Raw genomic sequence first — 17,809 nt, 5'->3', positions numbered from 1 at the left:
CAACTATGGAGGAGGTGCAAAAGGCAGTTTGTATGTTATGAAACAGAAAAACTCCTGGTTCAGAGTCTATTCCAGCTGAAGCCTTCAGAGAAGGTGGGAAAGCTATTTCAGAGAAACTTTATACACTATTTCCGGGAATCCGGCAGCAAGAAACAGACCCCCAACACTTCAAAGATACATCCATCATACTGCTTTGCAAAGACTAAGATAATCACAAGGCTTGTGACAACAATCAGGTGATTTCCCAGCTGTCTATGGTGGGCAACGTACTCGTTACAACGTTGTCATGTGCTAATATCTAGGGCCCTTGACAGACAGCCGCCGAGAAAAGTGTATAAACAGAGTTCCGATCTACACCCCACCTATGTTGACCTTACTATGGTCAGTGACAAAGGTAGCAAAGATGGCCTATGGATAGCATGAGAACCTATGCGTTATGCCCAAGAAAGTGAAAAGTAATCATTAAATAGCTTATGATGCCATACTATCCACGGTTCAAGACAATGGAGAAACATCTAGGCAATTTCTCTTTTCAAATGGAGTGAAATTTCGTCATCTTCGCATCATCCTAACAGGTACAATGTGTAAGTGATAATGACTAACATCACTATTTCATCAAATTAGAAAATTCAACCACTTTGATGATTTTCAGTCTGTTTTTATGTAAACTTCATTTTTTTTTTCTTTTCATAAATGGAATTGAAATCATTTCACGTCTAGAAAACAAACATGCAATATCAAATATCTGATAAATGAATCATGGACAGAAAGATGGGCCATAAGATGGGTGCAAATGACAAGATAGATAAATAAATCAAATTCTAACTTGAAAGTAATGTGCATCAGAGCATGAAATGTCAGTAATTAGAGAATGATTCATTACAGTAAGATGACAGTGCAAAACGCGGTACTAAATCACGTGAATCAGAGAAGGAAAACATTCTACTTGCATATGAAAGAATTTGATAACAGATAGAGTGCATGCTGTGCTTTGTACCTAAGAATTCAGAGAATATTTTGTTTACTGATTGCAAATCTAATGAATTATCCCTTACAATTTTGCCTAAAGCATAAATCTTAAAGCATTTTTATATGAAACATCTTTGCATAGCAGTGAGCACAATTCAATACAGTATAGAATGTCAAATATCTTCTCTTTTTTTTTTAATATAAGAGTGGGCATCAAGAGGAAGCTTCAAAGAATTAAAAAAAAATTTATTCAAATTATGCCATTCTCAATTTGGCAATCTATTAATTTCGAATGGAAATATTTGCCGTGCATATGTGATCAAGGAATTCACAATTCATATAATATTTACTGCGATATTCATGATGCATATCTATATATTCCATATCAGATAAAAGAATGAAAATGTTATTCCTAGCAGTCAAGTTACTCATTGCTTGCTGCGTGGTCATCATGCTCTTTTTTCAGACTCATCATCCTTGTAGCCTTTGGTCTGTCTTGCAGAATCCATTGATTATCTTCTTCACGACTGAGGCAGACTTCTTCCGATTTGTCAAAGCGGAAGCGTTTCTGGTGCGGAGTAAGCTCACAAGGGACTCTTCAAAGTAGGCCGGCTCAGTGACATCTCATTTCTGATCATGCAGTCACTCTTTACTGATGTAAATCGTGCTGCTCCTCTTTGCGATTGTTGAAGAACGAGAGAAACTTAAGCTTCCGGATGTTCTGGCCGTGTGCTTGCACCTATGGTCTGGATGGCACCGCCTACTACAGATCCCTTGGGGCAGCACAGTGGAAGCTATTGGTTTCATACCCTGCTATATCCACAGGTATGTCTGCCATTGGTGCTGCCTGCGGTCCAGTACGAGGCAGCTTTGTCATGGAATCCCATGGAACACGGAAAGATCTTTTGACAGCTTTAAAAATCAGATTGCTTCTCAAGAAAAAATGTCATTAGTATCCATGTTTTACCTTGTTAGCATGCAATGTTGTTATAACGCCAATCATAGAGTGTACCCTCTGAATCCAAAGTGTTCATTCTGAGACAACAATATGAGCACCACCACAGGCAAGGTCTCAACATGTCACTTGCACATTCTCATATAAATCTTTACATTATATTTGCATGACAAGTTTGATAACATCACAACGACCTTGGATCCTGTCCTTTTTCAAACTAATTTCAAAATCACACCAAATTTTGGAGCTGTCTTGAATAGTCTACACTTCAAACCAGATGTAATCAAATTATGTCAAAAAGATTTGGTAAAATGGAGAATACTGTGTTTGACCTTCAAAGGTCAATCCCCCATTTTTTTTTTTTTTTTCAACTACATTCATTGGATCAATCGTAAAGAGAGCTTGGCTTATCTCTCCACCAAGTTTGTTAAAAGCTTCAGTACGATACCATATACGCCGTATATTTCATGGAGTTTTTAGGTTTTTATTTTTGTGAATTTTGCGAGTCGGGTGCTATTCAGAAGTTTAAAACATGCAAACATATTAACTCTGATGTAGTCATGAATGTGATGTGTCCGTTAACATATCTCCATCCATTGCTGTACTCCATGGTCTCAAATTCAACCCCTCACGAGATTATCGAAAAGTCCTGGTTTACAAAAAATTAGATTTGCCAAATATATGGCGTATACAGTATTGCTTGTTGATCAAACATAATTACAGTGGCAAATATTAAAATGGACAGGTAGACAAACAACCCTACATAGTTACTTTTTGTTCCGCTACATGGTGGAGGCACCAGAATGCAGTGAAGCTTGATAAAGGTCTCATTATAGAAATGACATTATTTCAAATATACATTTTGTGAATCAGAAATAAACACCACTGACGGTAAATAAGGCAATTTTGCTACTTTGGACTCCTTTTAAATCTTTGTTTACAAACGTAAAATAAAAGGTTACAGAATAAAATGAATGCTGACACACGGTGATAAAGCTGCCATATGAACTTTAAACCAAGGTGTTTATTTATTTTTTTTTTAAGATTAAAAGGATAGTTTACAGCAACTTAATGTTATGGGCATTCACATTATTCAAATGTCTAAAAACAATGCAGAGAATCAAGAGCAACATGGTAATCAAGTTATAGTTGACATGGGGGTGGACACAGGGAGGACCAAACTTAAAGAAACAGTTAAGAAGATGAACATTTGCACAATTTCACTGACATACATACTTACAACTCCTGCACATTGCAAATTTTGTGACCAGATTTACTCCTCTTCATTTCTTGAAGGTAACGGCTCTCTGGGTAGAAACCAACCATTCAAAGGTCCGATTCCTAATAAGGTCTGCATCTCTTCGCCAGCATCTCAAAAGACCGCATACTAAATCCTTGCATAAACATGAAATAAAGGATATTCCAGAGCAACTTTATCATTGCCACCCTTTTACTCCTACAGCTACCTGCACACACGAATAAAAAATAAAAAATAACAAGACTGCAGTATTTAAACTATTTGGAAGCATGTAAGTGAAGGGGGTGGGGGGGGGGGGGTGGGTGGGTTACGTTGTTGCAATTATGCTATTAAATTAAGCCATGGCACAATTAGATCAAAAGTAAGAGCAATACAAGTGTGCATCCCTCTATCACTCGCACCAAAGTGATCTTTGCATGTACTTCAGGATGCGAAAAACCTTAAGAGACCCTGTGGGTTCCGAGTATCGCAAGTCCATCTTCCACACATTCTTAAATCTTACTTATATCATTTCTTTCAAGTATTGAAGGTATCTTGTATATAGGTATTGAATGAACTATTTTTATTTTATAATCATATCCTGTCACTGAAATAATGTATAGTGAAAAGACCATGTTAAAACTTGAAATGAAAGGGGTCTGTCATTTTTGCAGGTCTCCCTATTTGTAAATAAAGCAGATGCCTGCATCGGACGTTTTTAGGAGATCTCCTAATCATCGAAGTTCTATATTTAGATAGCATTTGATAAGACACTATGTGACACCTGCATAAGGACATTGATTATTTTGTGAAACAAAATGCTCATCATACACGTAGCTCTAGAAAGCAACTAAAAGTTTGTACAAGACAACTTACACTTTGAAATATTTCATAGATTTCCTAAATGCAAATTGAAACCACATTTGCTGTCCTCATGGAAATAATCAGAGTGTTTATGTCATTACTCACCATGTATCTGTACCGATAAAGTGCCAGGAACTTCTCTCATAAATACATGCATTGCGTACCTGACAAAAGGCAGCTAAATGATAGCCACCACTTATTTCAAACAAAGTATTTCATTACGGACCTTCCAAAATACGTATCATTACCTTGACTTGCGCTCAATGCTTCTCACGTGATACAGACAGTATACTTGATTGGTGCAGACCCAGAGTGCGACATTGTTGTAACAAGTTCCAGAGTTTCTTCTGATCACTGCCATGTACGATTTCAAAGGCAATGTACTGGTCACCAGAACAAAGGACCAAAGAAAGGAGGAAAGGACAAAGCAAGAAGAGGGAGGGGAAAAAAGGGTGTGGAAATGATCTATCTGCTTTGTATGAGTCAAATACAAACCAAAATTACAAATTAATGCTAGATAGCAGTCCACATATGAAACAAAATTGTTGAATTTTCAACAAAAAAATAAGGTGTACATCGATACTGTCAATTCTTATTCAATAACAAAAAAAGAGATATATTTTGTATTTTCAAAGATCATTGCTTCACTCATACATCTAATCACACACTTACAACAACAAAGCCTACTTATTTCTCAAAACAAAGAAACACAACAGATTTACATCTCTCAGCCACACACAAACATCGGGTAACTTCAAAGTTTGGTGCTAGACAGGATCTTACTGCTATCTCAAAACTCACACCAGCGATAATCCTAGGGTTAAAATCAGTCAGCGTCAGTAGGCCAACCTAAATTCTGAAATACTTTTGATAGCTACAATTGTTGTAATGTTGGGCCTGTATCTTTTGTTGTCAAGCTGAACCAAGCTTCACTGTTCATGTTATAGTGACTTGCATGCTCTTTTTCAACTGGTCAACACCAGATATCAACATTTTCATTTCAAAGTTGGCTCTACGAATCTGACTTGATTTCAATCACACACAAACATCATTAACTACATGGAAATGAAAGTTATTACTAAATACTACATTATTGTACATTTTCTCATATGAACATATTTCCTCTACAGTTTGATGAAATTTTCTCTGATACCAAACTGCCATAACCATGGAGAAAGCTTTCAATTTCGGACGACGAATTGACAATTGGCCCATCATTCACAAACATTAATTTTACTCTGCAGCTTCCCAGTTAATAACCTTGTCAATACTCTGCTGATTGTAATAGATACTTCTAGAGCCATTTTGTGATTTCATGAATTGAACATATTTACCCTACAGATGGCTGAAGAACTCCCAAAATATTGACCGACACTCTACCCACTAAGACATGGAAATATGACTTGGACTTGTTTAAGTCAAGACTAGAGTTGATATGTAATATCACAGTTATTTTTGTTATCATTCCTTTTATTCACCTGCTTAAAAAAGAAACCTTACTCAAATTCACACAATCACAAGCATCATGAAGTACCATATACAGTGAGACAGACACACAGGAACACAGAAAGACAGACAGACAGACAGAAGCAAGAACAAATCACATTACTTGTTTCCAGAGTGTAGCATCCAGGGGGTGGAACAGGACGGCTGTCTCATACAGGGGTGGCACCTAATCAGGAGAGATTCATGGAAGGTAGACTGGGAATCACTGGATTTGGTCATATATACATATAAAAGTGAAAATACATTACCAAAATGTGATGTGATAGCCATTCATCGCCACGGAAACTTGTTCTAAACAACCTCACCTGGCCTGAATATCTGCCGATACTATTGTCGCTAACCATGATCACACCTGGTTCTCTTAGTTGGCAGAGCTTATGAACTCTCAGCACAGAGCTGTCACTCACACTCCTGTAGAATCCCTTTGGAATCAAGACATTACATCAGGTATGACGTCTGTTTTCTACTCAACACTCCAGTAATATGAAAAGAGTATCCTCTCAGTGCCAGAACAAACACATAAAGCCACAGTAACATGGTATCTCTTCATAGGATGACAAGCATAAACCATGTACATACAAACAACGTATGACCTCTGGGCTTACGTCATAGCATTCCACATGCTCCTTACCTCTTTGGAATGTTGACTTTGAAGAGCCAGGGAAATCACACTGTAGAAGACAAAAAAAAAACACAAAACATACCAGTACGAATCACTTGAATGGCATAAACAAAGTATAACAAAATTCATCATAATGTAACTTCTTAGCCATCAGACAAATTTATCATGCACATGCCCCTATAATGACAATCACAACAAGAAAACTCAAAATGACTTCCTCAGCAGAGGCTACATGTATGTCAAGCATTTTTTGATTTACTTCTTCAAACAGTGACATGTGATAACTTGATATCAATGTTCATTATGAATTTAAAATCAGTTTTTGGAAGTAGCTGCCATCTTAAGGTAGAAAGCATCATACGCTGACTTAGATATGAGAACTTGCGCTTTGGGAAAATGCTGTATCACCACTCAACTAGCCTGAATCAATAAAAAACTGCCATTTTCAGCCGACGTTCTGTGAGAGAGACAAAAGCACAAGATACATTACATCTTCCAGAAGACGATGCAACTTGGACATCGACGAAGCATGGAGTAGGCGATCTGAAGGCTGAACTGAGGGAAACCAGATTTCACAGCATACTGGCATGCCCTGTAAGGGTAAAAGAATACACCAGGGAAATAAAGAGTCAGAAATACGTGCATTGGAGCATTTTGGGAACTTCAGACCTTGAGATGTTACTTTCTTGGAGTCTTCACCTAAAATCATACCAAAGAATCCTATGTCGTAGTGCAGGATTGCTCTCTTGAATTAAACGTATTGAAAGATACGTAAAATTTTTTCAGTTGACTTTGAGCCTATGGCCATGAGCCTATTCCCTTTGCCATGTATCATTCAACATTGCCTGGGCCCTAAGTCAGGATCAAACTTGTTTGTAAAAAGTGTAACTTATGATTTATCTTACAATGCTGGGGGTAAGGGGGTGGGGTGTTGCAATAACAAGCACTAAATTGTGCTGGTTTTAAGATCATGGGGAGGGGGGTTACAATAACAAGCATTAAGTCATGCTTGTTTTAACATCATAAATAGGTAATAATCAGGGATGAGCGGGATCCCTTACACATCGAAACCAAATGTAATCAAAACCGCTCAATGAAAGTTTTGCCTGCTCTAGCATCAGTCATTAGAATGAATATTATCATGATATCAGGAGTTTACATTTCCATACACAAAAACATGGTAATACACCACTATATGGTGGTGGTACAGGGTACTTAACAGTCAAGCAACCCTACAATGTATCTGGTTACGCAGAGATTGAGGGTCTAACAACATATTAATTGCTCTTAACACTGGTGGAGCTTTAAATACAATAAGTGAAGAGGGAAGATAGTTTCATAGTGACACATTATCAAAGGCTATAATTTAAGAGGCCTCTGTGAAATTTTGTACGTCAATACAGAATTTAATTCAAAGACTCAACTTTTTTTATTAAATTTGTATTTATTTCGAGTGTTTTTAGAAACACTGAAGCAGATGTACAAATGATCTCAAAATACCTTGCCTGATGGAACTTTATTCGTATTCATACTTCAAGAATACAGTGTGAATGAAGTTTTAAAGGGACTGTACAGTACTGGTTGAGGTGGGGATTCAGGTTTACAACATTCCTAAGTGAGATAATGAGAAACCTCTTATGAAATATGAAAGAGCATGTAATTTTAAGAAGGATTCAACATTTATTTGATGAAAATTGGTTTTCAAATGGCTGAGATATCCCCCCAAAAATGATAATAATAAAAGGCGACAGGCCATGCCTTTTATCAGGATCTCTTTGTTTCACATTGTTTTTGGATATCTCAGCCATTTCAAAACCGATTTTCATCAAATAAACTTTTGATACCCCTTAGAATTGAATGCTCTTTGACATCTCATAGAGTGGTTTCTGAATATCTCGCAAAACGTTAAAAGCTAAATCCTCACCTCAACCAGAACTGTACAGTCCCTTTAATATTCCGAAAGGTTCATCACCATTCCCATGATGCAAATGATGGTGTGAGATGCTGGCCACTACAGGGAAACTTACCTGAAGGCAAGAATGACATTGTCAGGCATTTGTAGCAGAAGCCTGTCGTAGGCTTCAATCTTCTCCGTCTCCGGCACAGACTTGAGATAAATGCTTATTGCTTGATTGTGGAACGAGAAATCGCTCCAGTACCTGCCAGCTTCGGGGCTGAATGGAACGGGGAGGAGTGTGGGAACTGTGGCTAAGCATCGATCCAGAAGCTTGCCTAGATGTTTGGACTGTACGTGGGATGATCCCCCAGACCCCTTAGCACTGTACTTCAGGTATCTAGAAACGATGTAGGAGATAATGATACTGGTAAGTTTGTATTTCCTTCAACTCCCCCCCCCCCCTTTTTTTTTTGGGGGGGGGGGTTAACAAAACTAGGGAATCACATAATCTGAAATTGAATATTATTTCCCAAAAAAGCAATGGCTAACAGGAAAAAACTTACATTTCAACGCATAGCTTATTCATATTCACCATTCTAAGGGGTGCACACATTTGTGTGTATGTGTGTGTGTTCATGAAAACTGTTCAGACAAAAGGAAATGTTGTTTTTATTGTAAAGCTTATTTGTCCACTCTGAGGAAACATGCTCAGCCCATGTATCATCTGCATGAGTATTCTCATCCTCTCTATGGAATGTTTCAATAAAGCATGGTAAAAGGAAACAAGATCTAATTCATATGCTGATATAAAAGTAGCCCCTGAATTGATATGATAACATTAATGGTGTATTAATATAGATACATCAATATTAAATCTTGCATTGAAAACATGGGTGGTCACACTAATCGAGGACATCATCATTGGTGTGCCAAGCTGTTTTATCTTGCTTTGTTTTTGCTTGTATTTTCTTGCAATTGTCTCTTCATTGTAAAAATGGTTAAAAAAAACTGAAATACATTTAATAAATATTAATGGTAATATCTAAAAAGACACGAGAGAGAAAGAAACAGAACTGCACTCACTCAAGCCATATCAGCTCCAGCTTCGTCTGTCCACATATGCACACGAGGGCACTCTCAAAGGCGTCACAGGCCAACTTTTCTCCAAGAGTGTAGTGTGTGAGCATGATGTAATTCAGCCACATGTACACCCTGTTTGTCTCGTCAAGTAGTGGTGGAGCTTCTGGGGACAAGGGCGGGGCTACAAAGTCTGATGGAAGTGACTGTTTCAACTTATGCCTGAAAAGAAAGAGGAGAGAATTTAGCATTACATCCCAAGAAATCAAAGTTTTCACATCAATAAGCAAAATCAAAGACAATACACTATTTGTTTTATACATCACCTCCAACATTATCAAATGTGGTCCACATCGACTCTTGAATGAATGTAGTTCAAAAATGGCAACCATTTTCATGAAAGGCAAATGGTTGTAAATTGCATTGTGGCAGTCATACAAGAAAGTGATCAGCTGTAGCTGTCGACAATGAAATGAGTGACCGAGTATGCATTTGTATCTGATTGAACGTGCAAGGCAAAATTCAAAGTGCATGCATATTGTTACATCAGAGGCATAACATGGTGCAAAAACTACATATTGATTATGAGCCTGTAAATGTAAATGGGTGAAGTCAGCGTGCAATAGCACGTGTAACTGCACATCAAGTGATGAGCAATTGACCAATTGGATAGCTTGAATATTTTTAGGTGTTGCATTAAAGTTGATGAAATCTAACCTGTACAGGTCCAGGAAATACTCCTCTGGTAGTCTCTGTGCCTCTAGTGCTGGTATTTGGTAAAAACCTGATATGCAGCATCTCAGCGGGGCTAGAAAGTCATCCTCATTGGAGTGGACACAGAGCTGGGCTTGAAGGTAGTAGATGCGGCAGGAGTATGGGAACTCCTTCACCCCTTGCGAGATGAACTGGAGAGTTGGTGGTGGGAAACATATTAAATTCAGCCAATTCATGCTACCTGTACATGACGATCATCTGTTGAGTCATAACTTCACAGCATCAAGTATTTGTAAACTAGTGTGATGACATTGTCATGATATAACAATACTTACAGGGATGATAAGTGTTGCATTGGCAGATTCTGCCAGATATTTCTACCAGACATTGCATTTGGCAACGCAAAAAGAATCAAATATCTAGATAGTTGTGTGATGAACACTGATACCAGTATACCATGAAAACAACAAGAACATGGACATACTAGCCACATATCAATGCAGAGCTTTCTGATTGAAAACAAGTGACTTGTACACCTGAATACATGAAATGTAATGAAAGCTGTATGAGGTTTTGGAAGGTATTAAATCTCACCTTATCAAGAAATTCTTTCTTGGCAGATGTCTTGAACAATCCTCCCAGGCAATGAGCAAACAGGGCAATTCTATCTTCTTCCTTCATGTCTACTCTTCTTTCCAGGTCGTAAACACTTACCATTGATTCACAGCTATAAAAATGGAAATACAAAGAGAGCAAACCATCAAAGTGTTGTGAATTAAGATTATATATACCTCCGAGTGTTCACTATTTTAGAATAAAGGATAAATAACTGCACAATCACAGTTGTCATCATGACAGCCCAATAAAGTTTTAAAACTTTTTTTCTTTTCAATATATGTGATCTAGTAAAAATTTTTTCAGACCCAAGGCTTTTCACTGATTTACAATTTGTCCCACTTTCAATTCAAATGCACTACTAAAGAGATCAAACTTTTTTCTCTTAGGATGAAAAGCACCACATATACAGAAAGTTTCTTTGCATGACATTGCTAAGGCATGAAGTACTAAGCCAGATGATTGTCATACGTTGGATGCAAGTTGGATGCAAGTTGGATGCAACTGCTACATGTAGGTAAAATTCTTTGCAATTAGATGGGTGTTGTGCACACACTGAGGATGAACAATACAAACTATTTTTGTTAAAATGTGTGTACTCACTTGCCAAAGTGCTCTTCCATCTCAATCTGTGCGAAATAGAGACAGAGTTCCGTGTTGCCAACAGGCGATTGCCCATGAGCAGCACTGTGTGTTGCAATTGCTTGACAAGCCATGGACAGATAGGTCCTGATGGTCTCAATGACTGCAGTACTACAATCTGATCTCCATGGTAACTGGATACAGTCCTGTCAAGAGAAAAATCATTCAAATGCCCATTCTTCAATAAAGATATATTTTCGATCTCATAAATAATCACATGGAATTGGGACGAACACACAGTAAAGTGATGACTAGAAGATTATCAAACAAGCTTGAATCAGCTTGAGGTTCAAGTCACATTTTTCCCCCACTATACTTGATTTATCACATGAGATAAATGTCATTGTACACACACTGTCATTTCTGATGAGATATTTTTTTCTACCAAGCAGAGAATAGATGACATGCTGTGTGCTGTCCTCACCTTTCGGACAATTTCACTTGGCTTCTTGGCAGCAGGGTCAAAGAGACTTGGAGGAAGACTAGAGCTCATGTGAATGTGTATCAGACTCATCCAAGCCACACAGAGGTCGGGGACTGAAAGTAGTGGGACACATTTCTGCTCTTCGCTGGTGCTTGGAGCCCTAAGAAAAATCTGTATTAAAGAAGGAAAGAATTACGTCAAACTGACAACTTAAAGGAAACCAAAACTCAAATATAGGTGCGGTTTGAGTGAAAGCAGCAATATTAATAGAACACATCGGTGAAAGCTTGAGAAATATCAGATGTAATCAATTCCAAATTTTTGAATCTTTAAAGTTTTGGTGCTGACATCACTGAATAAGCAGACTCCTACAGTTCATGATGTCAACATATTTTCACTTTTCTAGCACAATGGAAGAGCACTTGACGTACCTCTTTCAGAAAGCAAGGGGAATATCACCCTTAACATATGTCAGCAACAAGTCAATGGAATGCATACAGTGTACTTTTCAGGAAAAATTAAGTTTTGTGGAGTTTTCCTTATAGTTTCTTTATACAAGAGTTGCTCATGTCGCATAAAAATGAAGACACTGTGAAATACACCATGTAGACAAAAGTACACGCAGTCACAGTCTTACCAACAGATCATCTGAAGCTTTGGACCCCTGTCCAGCCATTAGCTGCACTTGGGCCCGATACAACAAGATCTCCAGGCACTGGTGTGAAAGCTCCTGGTGAGATATGTTTGTGGGGCAGTCCGAATGGATGGTCTTCTTGTCACTTTGGCTCTTTTCTTGACATTCTGAATTTGTTTTTCTCTTTGTCACAGTGCTGGTGTTGTCAACAGGCTCACGTCCACCGACATCCTGATTTTCATCATTATCACATGAGTCTTCACATGAATTTTCAGTCGCTTTTGAGTTGCTGACACTACTCGGATCTGCACTAGCACATGTATCACTGGATCCACTCTTGTTCCTCGTATCAGATTCCATCATGGCATGGTACTTGGTACCCCTTGTGGTGCCTACACTGTCATCGCCTGAGGAGTGTCCGATATCTCGATTGTTCGTGCTATCACAAGTCCTTGTATTCTCTGCAATTGCAACATTCAGAGTAGTGTTAGCTGTCTTCAAGTACTGCATGATTTTGTCACATATGTCCAACTTGGATTGCACTGTCTCCTCTGCTTCAAGCAACTGAAATGGAAACACAAAGACACAAATATAAAGAGAATTAGTCCTGACCTATGCTTGTACGTTTTTTTTATATATCTCTCAGATATCACACTATACCAATGGTGCTCTTTCAAACATTCTCCAAGTCATATTTTTACCCAAACAAAACACACCACTGTTCATGTTTTCACATAGTCACCTAGGTGATATTGGTCACACTCTATTAAATGCAAACAAGAGGTGATGTCTTTACCACACAACTATCCAACGGGATTGTACACAAAAACACAGTCAGACCTGCCTTAGTGGCCACCTGCCATATACAGCCACTAAAAAATTCCCCCTGGAGAAAAGTCATGTTGGATAACTCTGATCCTCACACCAGTCAATACAGGTATGCAATGAAGAATGTTGAAGCTATCATACCTACAAATACCTCTCCTTGGTGAAGAGCACATTCAATGCAAATTGCAAAACACATTCACAGATATACAGTATAGCACATTTTGATTTAGAGTATCAAGGAAGTATGCATGAATTCACTACACTGCATACATTCATGGCATAATTAACAATGGATACATGACACTAAATGAATTGTGACAATGATAATCATTCCACAACTACAGTTGTGTAGCTAATGAATATACTATACTAGAATCATGGTCAGTAGGCATAAACAGAGGAAATTGTGGCACAAACCTTCCACCATGTTTGGTAGCAGGGTGCAAGTTCAGTTGCTTTCACACACATCTCCAGATAGTCCTTTTTATCTGCACAGCCCTGGTAGACAGTGAGGTACTCTATCCACAGTAGTGAAGAGTTGCTGTTGTGTTCCAGTCCTCTTGACAAGGCATTGAGAGTTCTGTCCATCCTGAAGACAGACATAAAAATGGTTTGAAACAATCGAGCTCTTCAACCTCTTCTACACTGTGAGAAGTTTGAAACATAGCAAACAAGTGAGAAAGCAAATTTGAATGTCTATATTTAGTTTCAGTGCCCTTATAGTATACTCTTCCCTCCCCTCCAAAAAAAGAAAGAAAAAGAGGCAAAGATCTATCAAATTTGTTTTTGTATTCACCTGTGTAGAATAGCCATCACATGACAGAAACCTCCTTCACTGCCAAGCACATTCCATAGTTCTTGTATACAACAGAATATTCCTGCATGTATGGGTCTACCCATATACAAAGGTATAACTTGGGCTAAAATCAGAGCAAAGTTCAACTTATCGTACAAAAATGTAGTTTGGAGTAGACTGAGCGCTGCAGTGCACGCCTATCTATAGTGCTAGTGAAGAAAACATTGTACTCGAAGGTACGCCATTGTTCTGCTTCGCTAGAGCGGAGGCTGCACTATTATTGTACGGGTACAATGTTTCTTCACTAGCACTACAAATAGGCGTTCACTGCAGCGCTCGGTCTACTTTGCCAGATGAAGGCCAGCAGATTTCATGGCCGAAACGTTGTAATCATTTTCATGTTTACCTCGCTTCATGAGACAATAGATTTGCTCTACTCTTTCAGTAACTACCACGAAGATGAACATCTTACATACTACTAATACTCATATTACCTCCACTATACATAGCCTCTACCATTCCCCAAAATGAAGGCTGATCCCCAAACTATCAACAAGTTTAGACAACTCTTGAGTTCATTCTTCCCATTGGTACCCTGTAGATATACTCACCAGGATTCCTGCCTCAAGCCCCTGGCAAGCTTGAGCCACAGGTGGACAGAGTGGGGCTCTTCAAGCACAGCATTCTCCAGATCTCTCACTCCACTCCCCCAAGAACCTTCAGCCCTTGTCTCCTGGACTCTCCAACGAGGATCAACTTCACTGTCACCACTGTTGCTCGTTGTTGCCTCAGGACCAGACGAGTGAGGGTACTTTGGCGGACATAAGGGCAAGAATCCGGATGATGCATCCTCATCACTGGAAGACAGGCGCTGGGATCTTGGGCGCGGTCTTGGACGCCACTTGCGAGGACAAGCTGTGAGACGGGCCACAACACCTTTCATATGCAAGATAAGAATGAAAACGAGAAGAAAGATTTGAATGCAAGACACTATTGGTAAATCAAATTAAAGAAAAAAGGAGAAACATTATGTGTATGCTTTGTTCATTTAACACTAGTTTATCAGGATTCAGATAAACAGGAACACTGCAATTAAAGTGTTATCACAGACTATCCTTAAGGCTCATTCACTTCTATAATCTAACAAACAACTAAAAAAGCACAAGAGCAGAAAGAATAACAATATGAAGACATACATGCAAGACCCCTGGATGAAATATTAAAGCAAAATAACAAAAATAGAGCCTTCAGTCTTTACATCAATACAACTGCAGAGAGATCGCACCTTCACTGTTTCCATTCAGCACATTTTCAATGCACGCAGTCAATTTGTCTTCTTCCGTGGCTGCCTGCTTGTGTCTGACAGGGCTGGGGTGACCCTTGGCTCTACTTTCTCCTTTCTCCAGGTCTTTGTACGACAACAGATCAGTGATGACCTCTCGGGAAGACATGGTGTAGTCCCTCTCGTGTTGCCTTGGCAACAAAGTCACAGAGAAAGAGATAGCCATTGCATCATTATGCACATCATTTTAGCACGACAAAGCAAGATCAGTGCTCCCATACTCTACAAACTACCAGTACACCATAAACATCATTGACAAAAATTGTACGTTGTCATCTTTTTAATAAAGAATCTGATCATGTACTGTTTCGTTAACATTACCTTCAGCTCAAAATCACCTTATCTGAAACTTTTGAATCAGCATTTTCCAATGCTCTTGGTAAGTAATATAGAGGTATGTACTAATACTACACAGATACATGTATGTGTACAATACTCAGAAAACTATTACCTATGTAATCAAAATTCGAGAGAGAGATTTGTTTTACTGTAAGAAAATATGAAAATGTGTTAGCCATTTCACACCAGACAACATATTTTCTTTTTTATTATTTTGATTCGCTCCAACTCTGCTTAGAGGCTTAATGTCATAGACCTATACACTTTCCTACATTGACATGAAATTGCTATATTTCATGTATCTCACAAGTCACTGTTGAAAAGGAACATCTACTCCCAAAAAAGCCATACCTACTGCAGATGGTGTCAAAAGCAAAGTCAAAGGGTTAGAGAAAGTTACCCTGCAATAACAAAATATCAAGAAAGTTAGGAGAATTCAAGATAGATGTCATACCAGACACAATCATCATCATTGCAAGTGCCATTGAGTTCATACTGGCACAGACATCTTTTGGTATCCAGCTTATTTGTGAAGGTTGCAGATTGTACTGAGAATCCTGCACGGACCCGGAATAAGGGGCTCAACCTGTCATAAAAGAGTGTAATGGGAGGATATACTGTGAAAGCTATTTACACCAGAACATATTTAAGGATGTAAAATTTGCATGCAAACTAAGCTAAAGAATTTAACAAATATTTAATCATACACACTTCACGCTTTCAAAGAGCATTTATGTATTAAAAGAGACATAAAACATATAAAAGCTTACATTCAATTTTGATTGCGGATGGTTTTGTTGAGAAGTTTTAGAGATTCCAGCATATAAAGTATATTGTATACGCCATATATTTAGCAAATCTAATTTTTCTGCGAATCTGGACCTCCCGACAATTTTGCGTGTGGTTAAATTCCTGACTGTGGAGGATAGTAATGAACGGAAATATGTACACATGCACATTACATTCATGTCAGGATCAGAAATGATAATTTTGTGTGTTGTTTTAAATTTGCAAATAGTACCTGACTTCTAAAATTCATGAGAATAAAAACCTCACAAAATGTTAGATACATTAGTTGTGAATCTACTTTCCTGAATGGACACATCCAAGTAAAGAAACTAACAGCATACCTGAATGACTTGAAGCACATCAGTGGACTTCTGTATGTCACAAGATCTTGTGATGCAAATGTGGCTTCAACAACATCTCCTTTCCTACTGGCACTGCTATCATCATCCTCCCCTCCTGCAGTAGTGTCCTTACACCAGTCTGCATTGAGGCCGTATCCAGGAAAAGCACTTTCTGAGTTCATGGAGTCATAGTCTGGGGCAGAGAAGTCGGGACCTCTCTTCTCTGCCAAAGCTTGCAGTCTCTTGATTTCCTCCAGCTCACCAATATCGAGGGAATGCATTCCCTTGAAAGCAGAAGCACCATCATCCTTGTCTACTGTCAAAGGGCTGGTCTTCTCCTTCGACTCCTCGGAAGACTCCACCCACTCCAGGAGGTCGTTGGCCACCGACCCCGGACTGGCCTTAGCAGTCTTGCCTCCTGGTCTGTGCCCCTCGCTCCTGAACTTGGCCTTGAGGTTGCCAAGGTCTGAAATGCTGGGACTGATGGGCACTTTCCTGGAGATGACCTTGAGGTTTGGCGTTCGCGATGGATTGCGATCCAGCCAGGACTTCCCCATGAGTTGTTGATCTTTGGTATTAGGGGTATCTGTTCTCGACCCTTCGCCCTCACTGTCTGTATTTGGGGGTGTGTCTGCGGAGAGCTTGATAACATCTTTGGAGTAGATCTTAGACGATGGTTTCGTGGCGGGCTGTCTCCTGACCAGTCTGACCTTGTCTTCAGGAACAACTGATTTTGGGGTGATGCCAGCTACAGCTTTCTTTGCTTCATTTTCTCTGAACTTTGTGATTCTTTCAGCCAAGGTGCGCTCGAGTTCTTTGAGTCGTTTTAGTTCGGCTGTCTCTCCAGCTTTCTTCGCTTTCTTTGCCTCCTGGAAGCAACAGTGACACAAATCAAAAGAACGGTCAGAGGACTGCAAATTCTAAATTCCATTTACCTACACACATATACATATGCTCTGTACATATACTCTACGTGAGACTGTATTTCACACTCAAATATGCCAGACTGGTAGATATATTTTAGTTTTTGTCCAAGCAGGGATGCCAGTGGCAAATTGCTCTTGGGCCGGAAATTTTTTTGTGAACGAAACGCGCACATCACGAGCACGAAGCGCGAAGTCCCTTCGGCCGGGGTCCAGGGCCCTTGAGCGGGCCCTGGAAGCTCTAGGGTTCTTAGATGCTCTCTGGTGCAATCTGAGCATTTCTGAGGGCTCTTCT

General features: G+C 39.1%; 1 protein-coding gene across 1 annotated transcript in view; it reads right to left on the bottom strand.

Moving 5' to 3' along the window:
- Positions 1–4,152: 4,152 nt before the first annotated feature.
- The window catches only part of LOC139717553 (uncharacterized), a 30,524-nt gene continuing 16,867 nt past the window's right edge, over positions 4,153–17,809 (bottom strand). Inside the window, exons 13-28 of the mRNA XM_071629062.1 lie at positions 16,592–17,460; positions 15,916–16,047; positions 15,066–15,253; positions 14,392–14,716; positions 13,402–13,573; positions 12,160–12,720; positions 11,523–11,693; positions 11,060–11,244; positions 10,436–10,568; positions 9,845–10,032; positions 9,134–9,349; positions 8,181–8,447; positions 6,644–6,745; positions 6,163–6,202; positions 5,635–5,697; positions 4,153–4,408 (exon numbers count right to left, since the gene is read on the bottom strand). Of these exons, the coding sequence (XP_071485163.1) occupies positions 4,286–4,408; positions 5,635–5,697; positions 6,163–6,202; positions 6,644–6,745; positions 8,181–8,447; positions 9,134–9,349; positions 9,845–10,032; positions 10,436–10,568; positions 11,060–11,244; positions 11,523–11,693; positions 12,160–12,720; positions 13,402–13,573; positions 14,392–14,716; positions 15,066–15,253; positions 15,916–16,047; positions 16,592–17,460 (3,735 nt within the window). The 3' untranslated portion in view covers positions 4,153–4,285. The remainder of the gene's footprint in view (positions 4,409–5,634; positions 5,698–6,162; positions 6,203–6,643; positions 6,746–8,180; positions 8,448–9,133; positions 9,350–9,844; positions 10,033–10,435; positions 10,569–11,059; positions 11,245–11,522; positions 11,694–12,159; positions 12,721–13,401; positions 13,574–14,391; positions 14,717–15,065; positions 15,254–15,915; positions 16,048–16,591; positions 17,461–17,809) is intronic.

This window comes from Diadema antillarum, unplaced genomic scaffold (assembly GCF_040938485.1).
Source record: "Diadema antillarum isolate AM-2024a unplaced genomic scaffold, OU_Dant_1.0 scf00000077, whole genome shotgun sequence".
Lineage (NCBI taxonomy): Eukaryota > Metazoa > Echinodermata > Echinoidea > Diadematoida > Diadematidae > Diadema > Diadema antillarum.
Note: the sequence above shows the minus strand (reverse complement) of the source record. Positions and strands in the feature narration are given on the sequence as shown.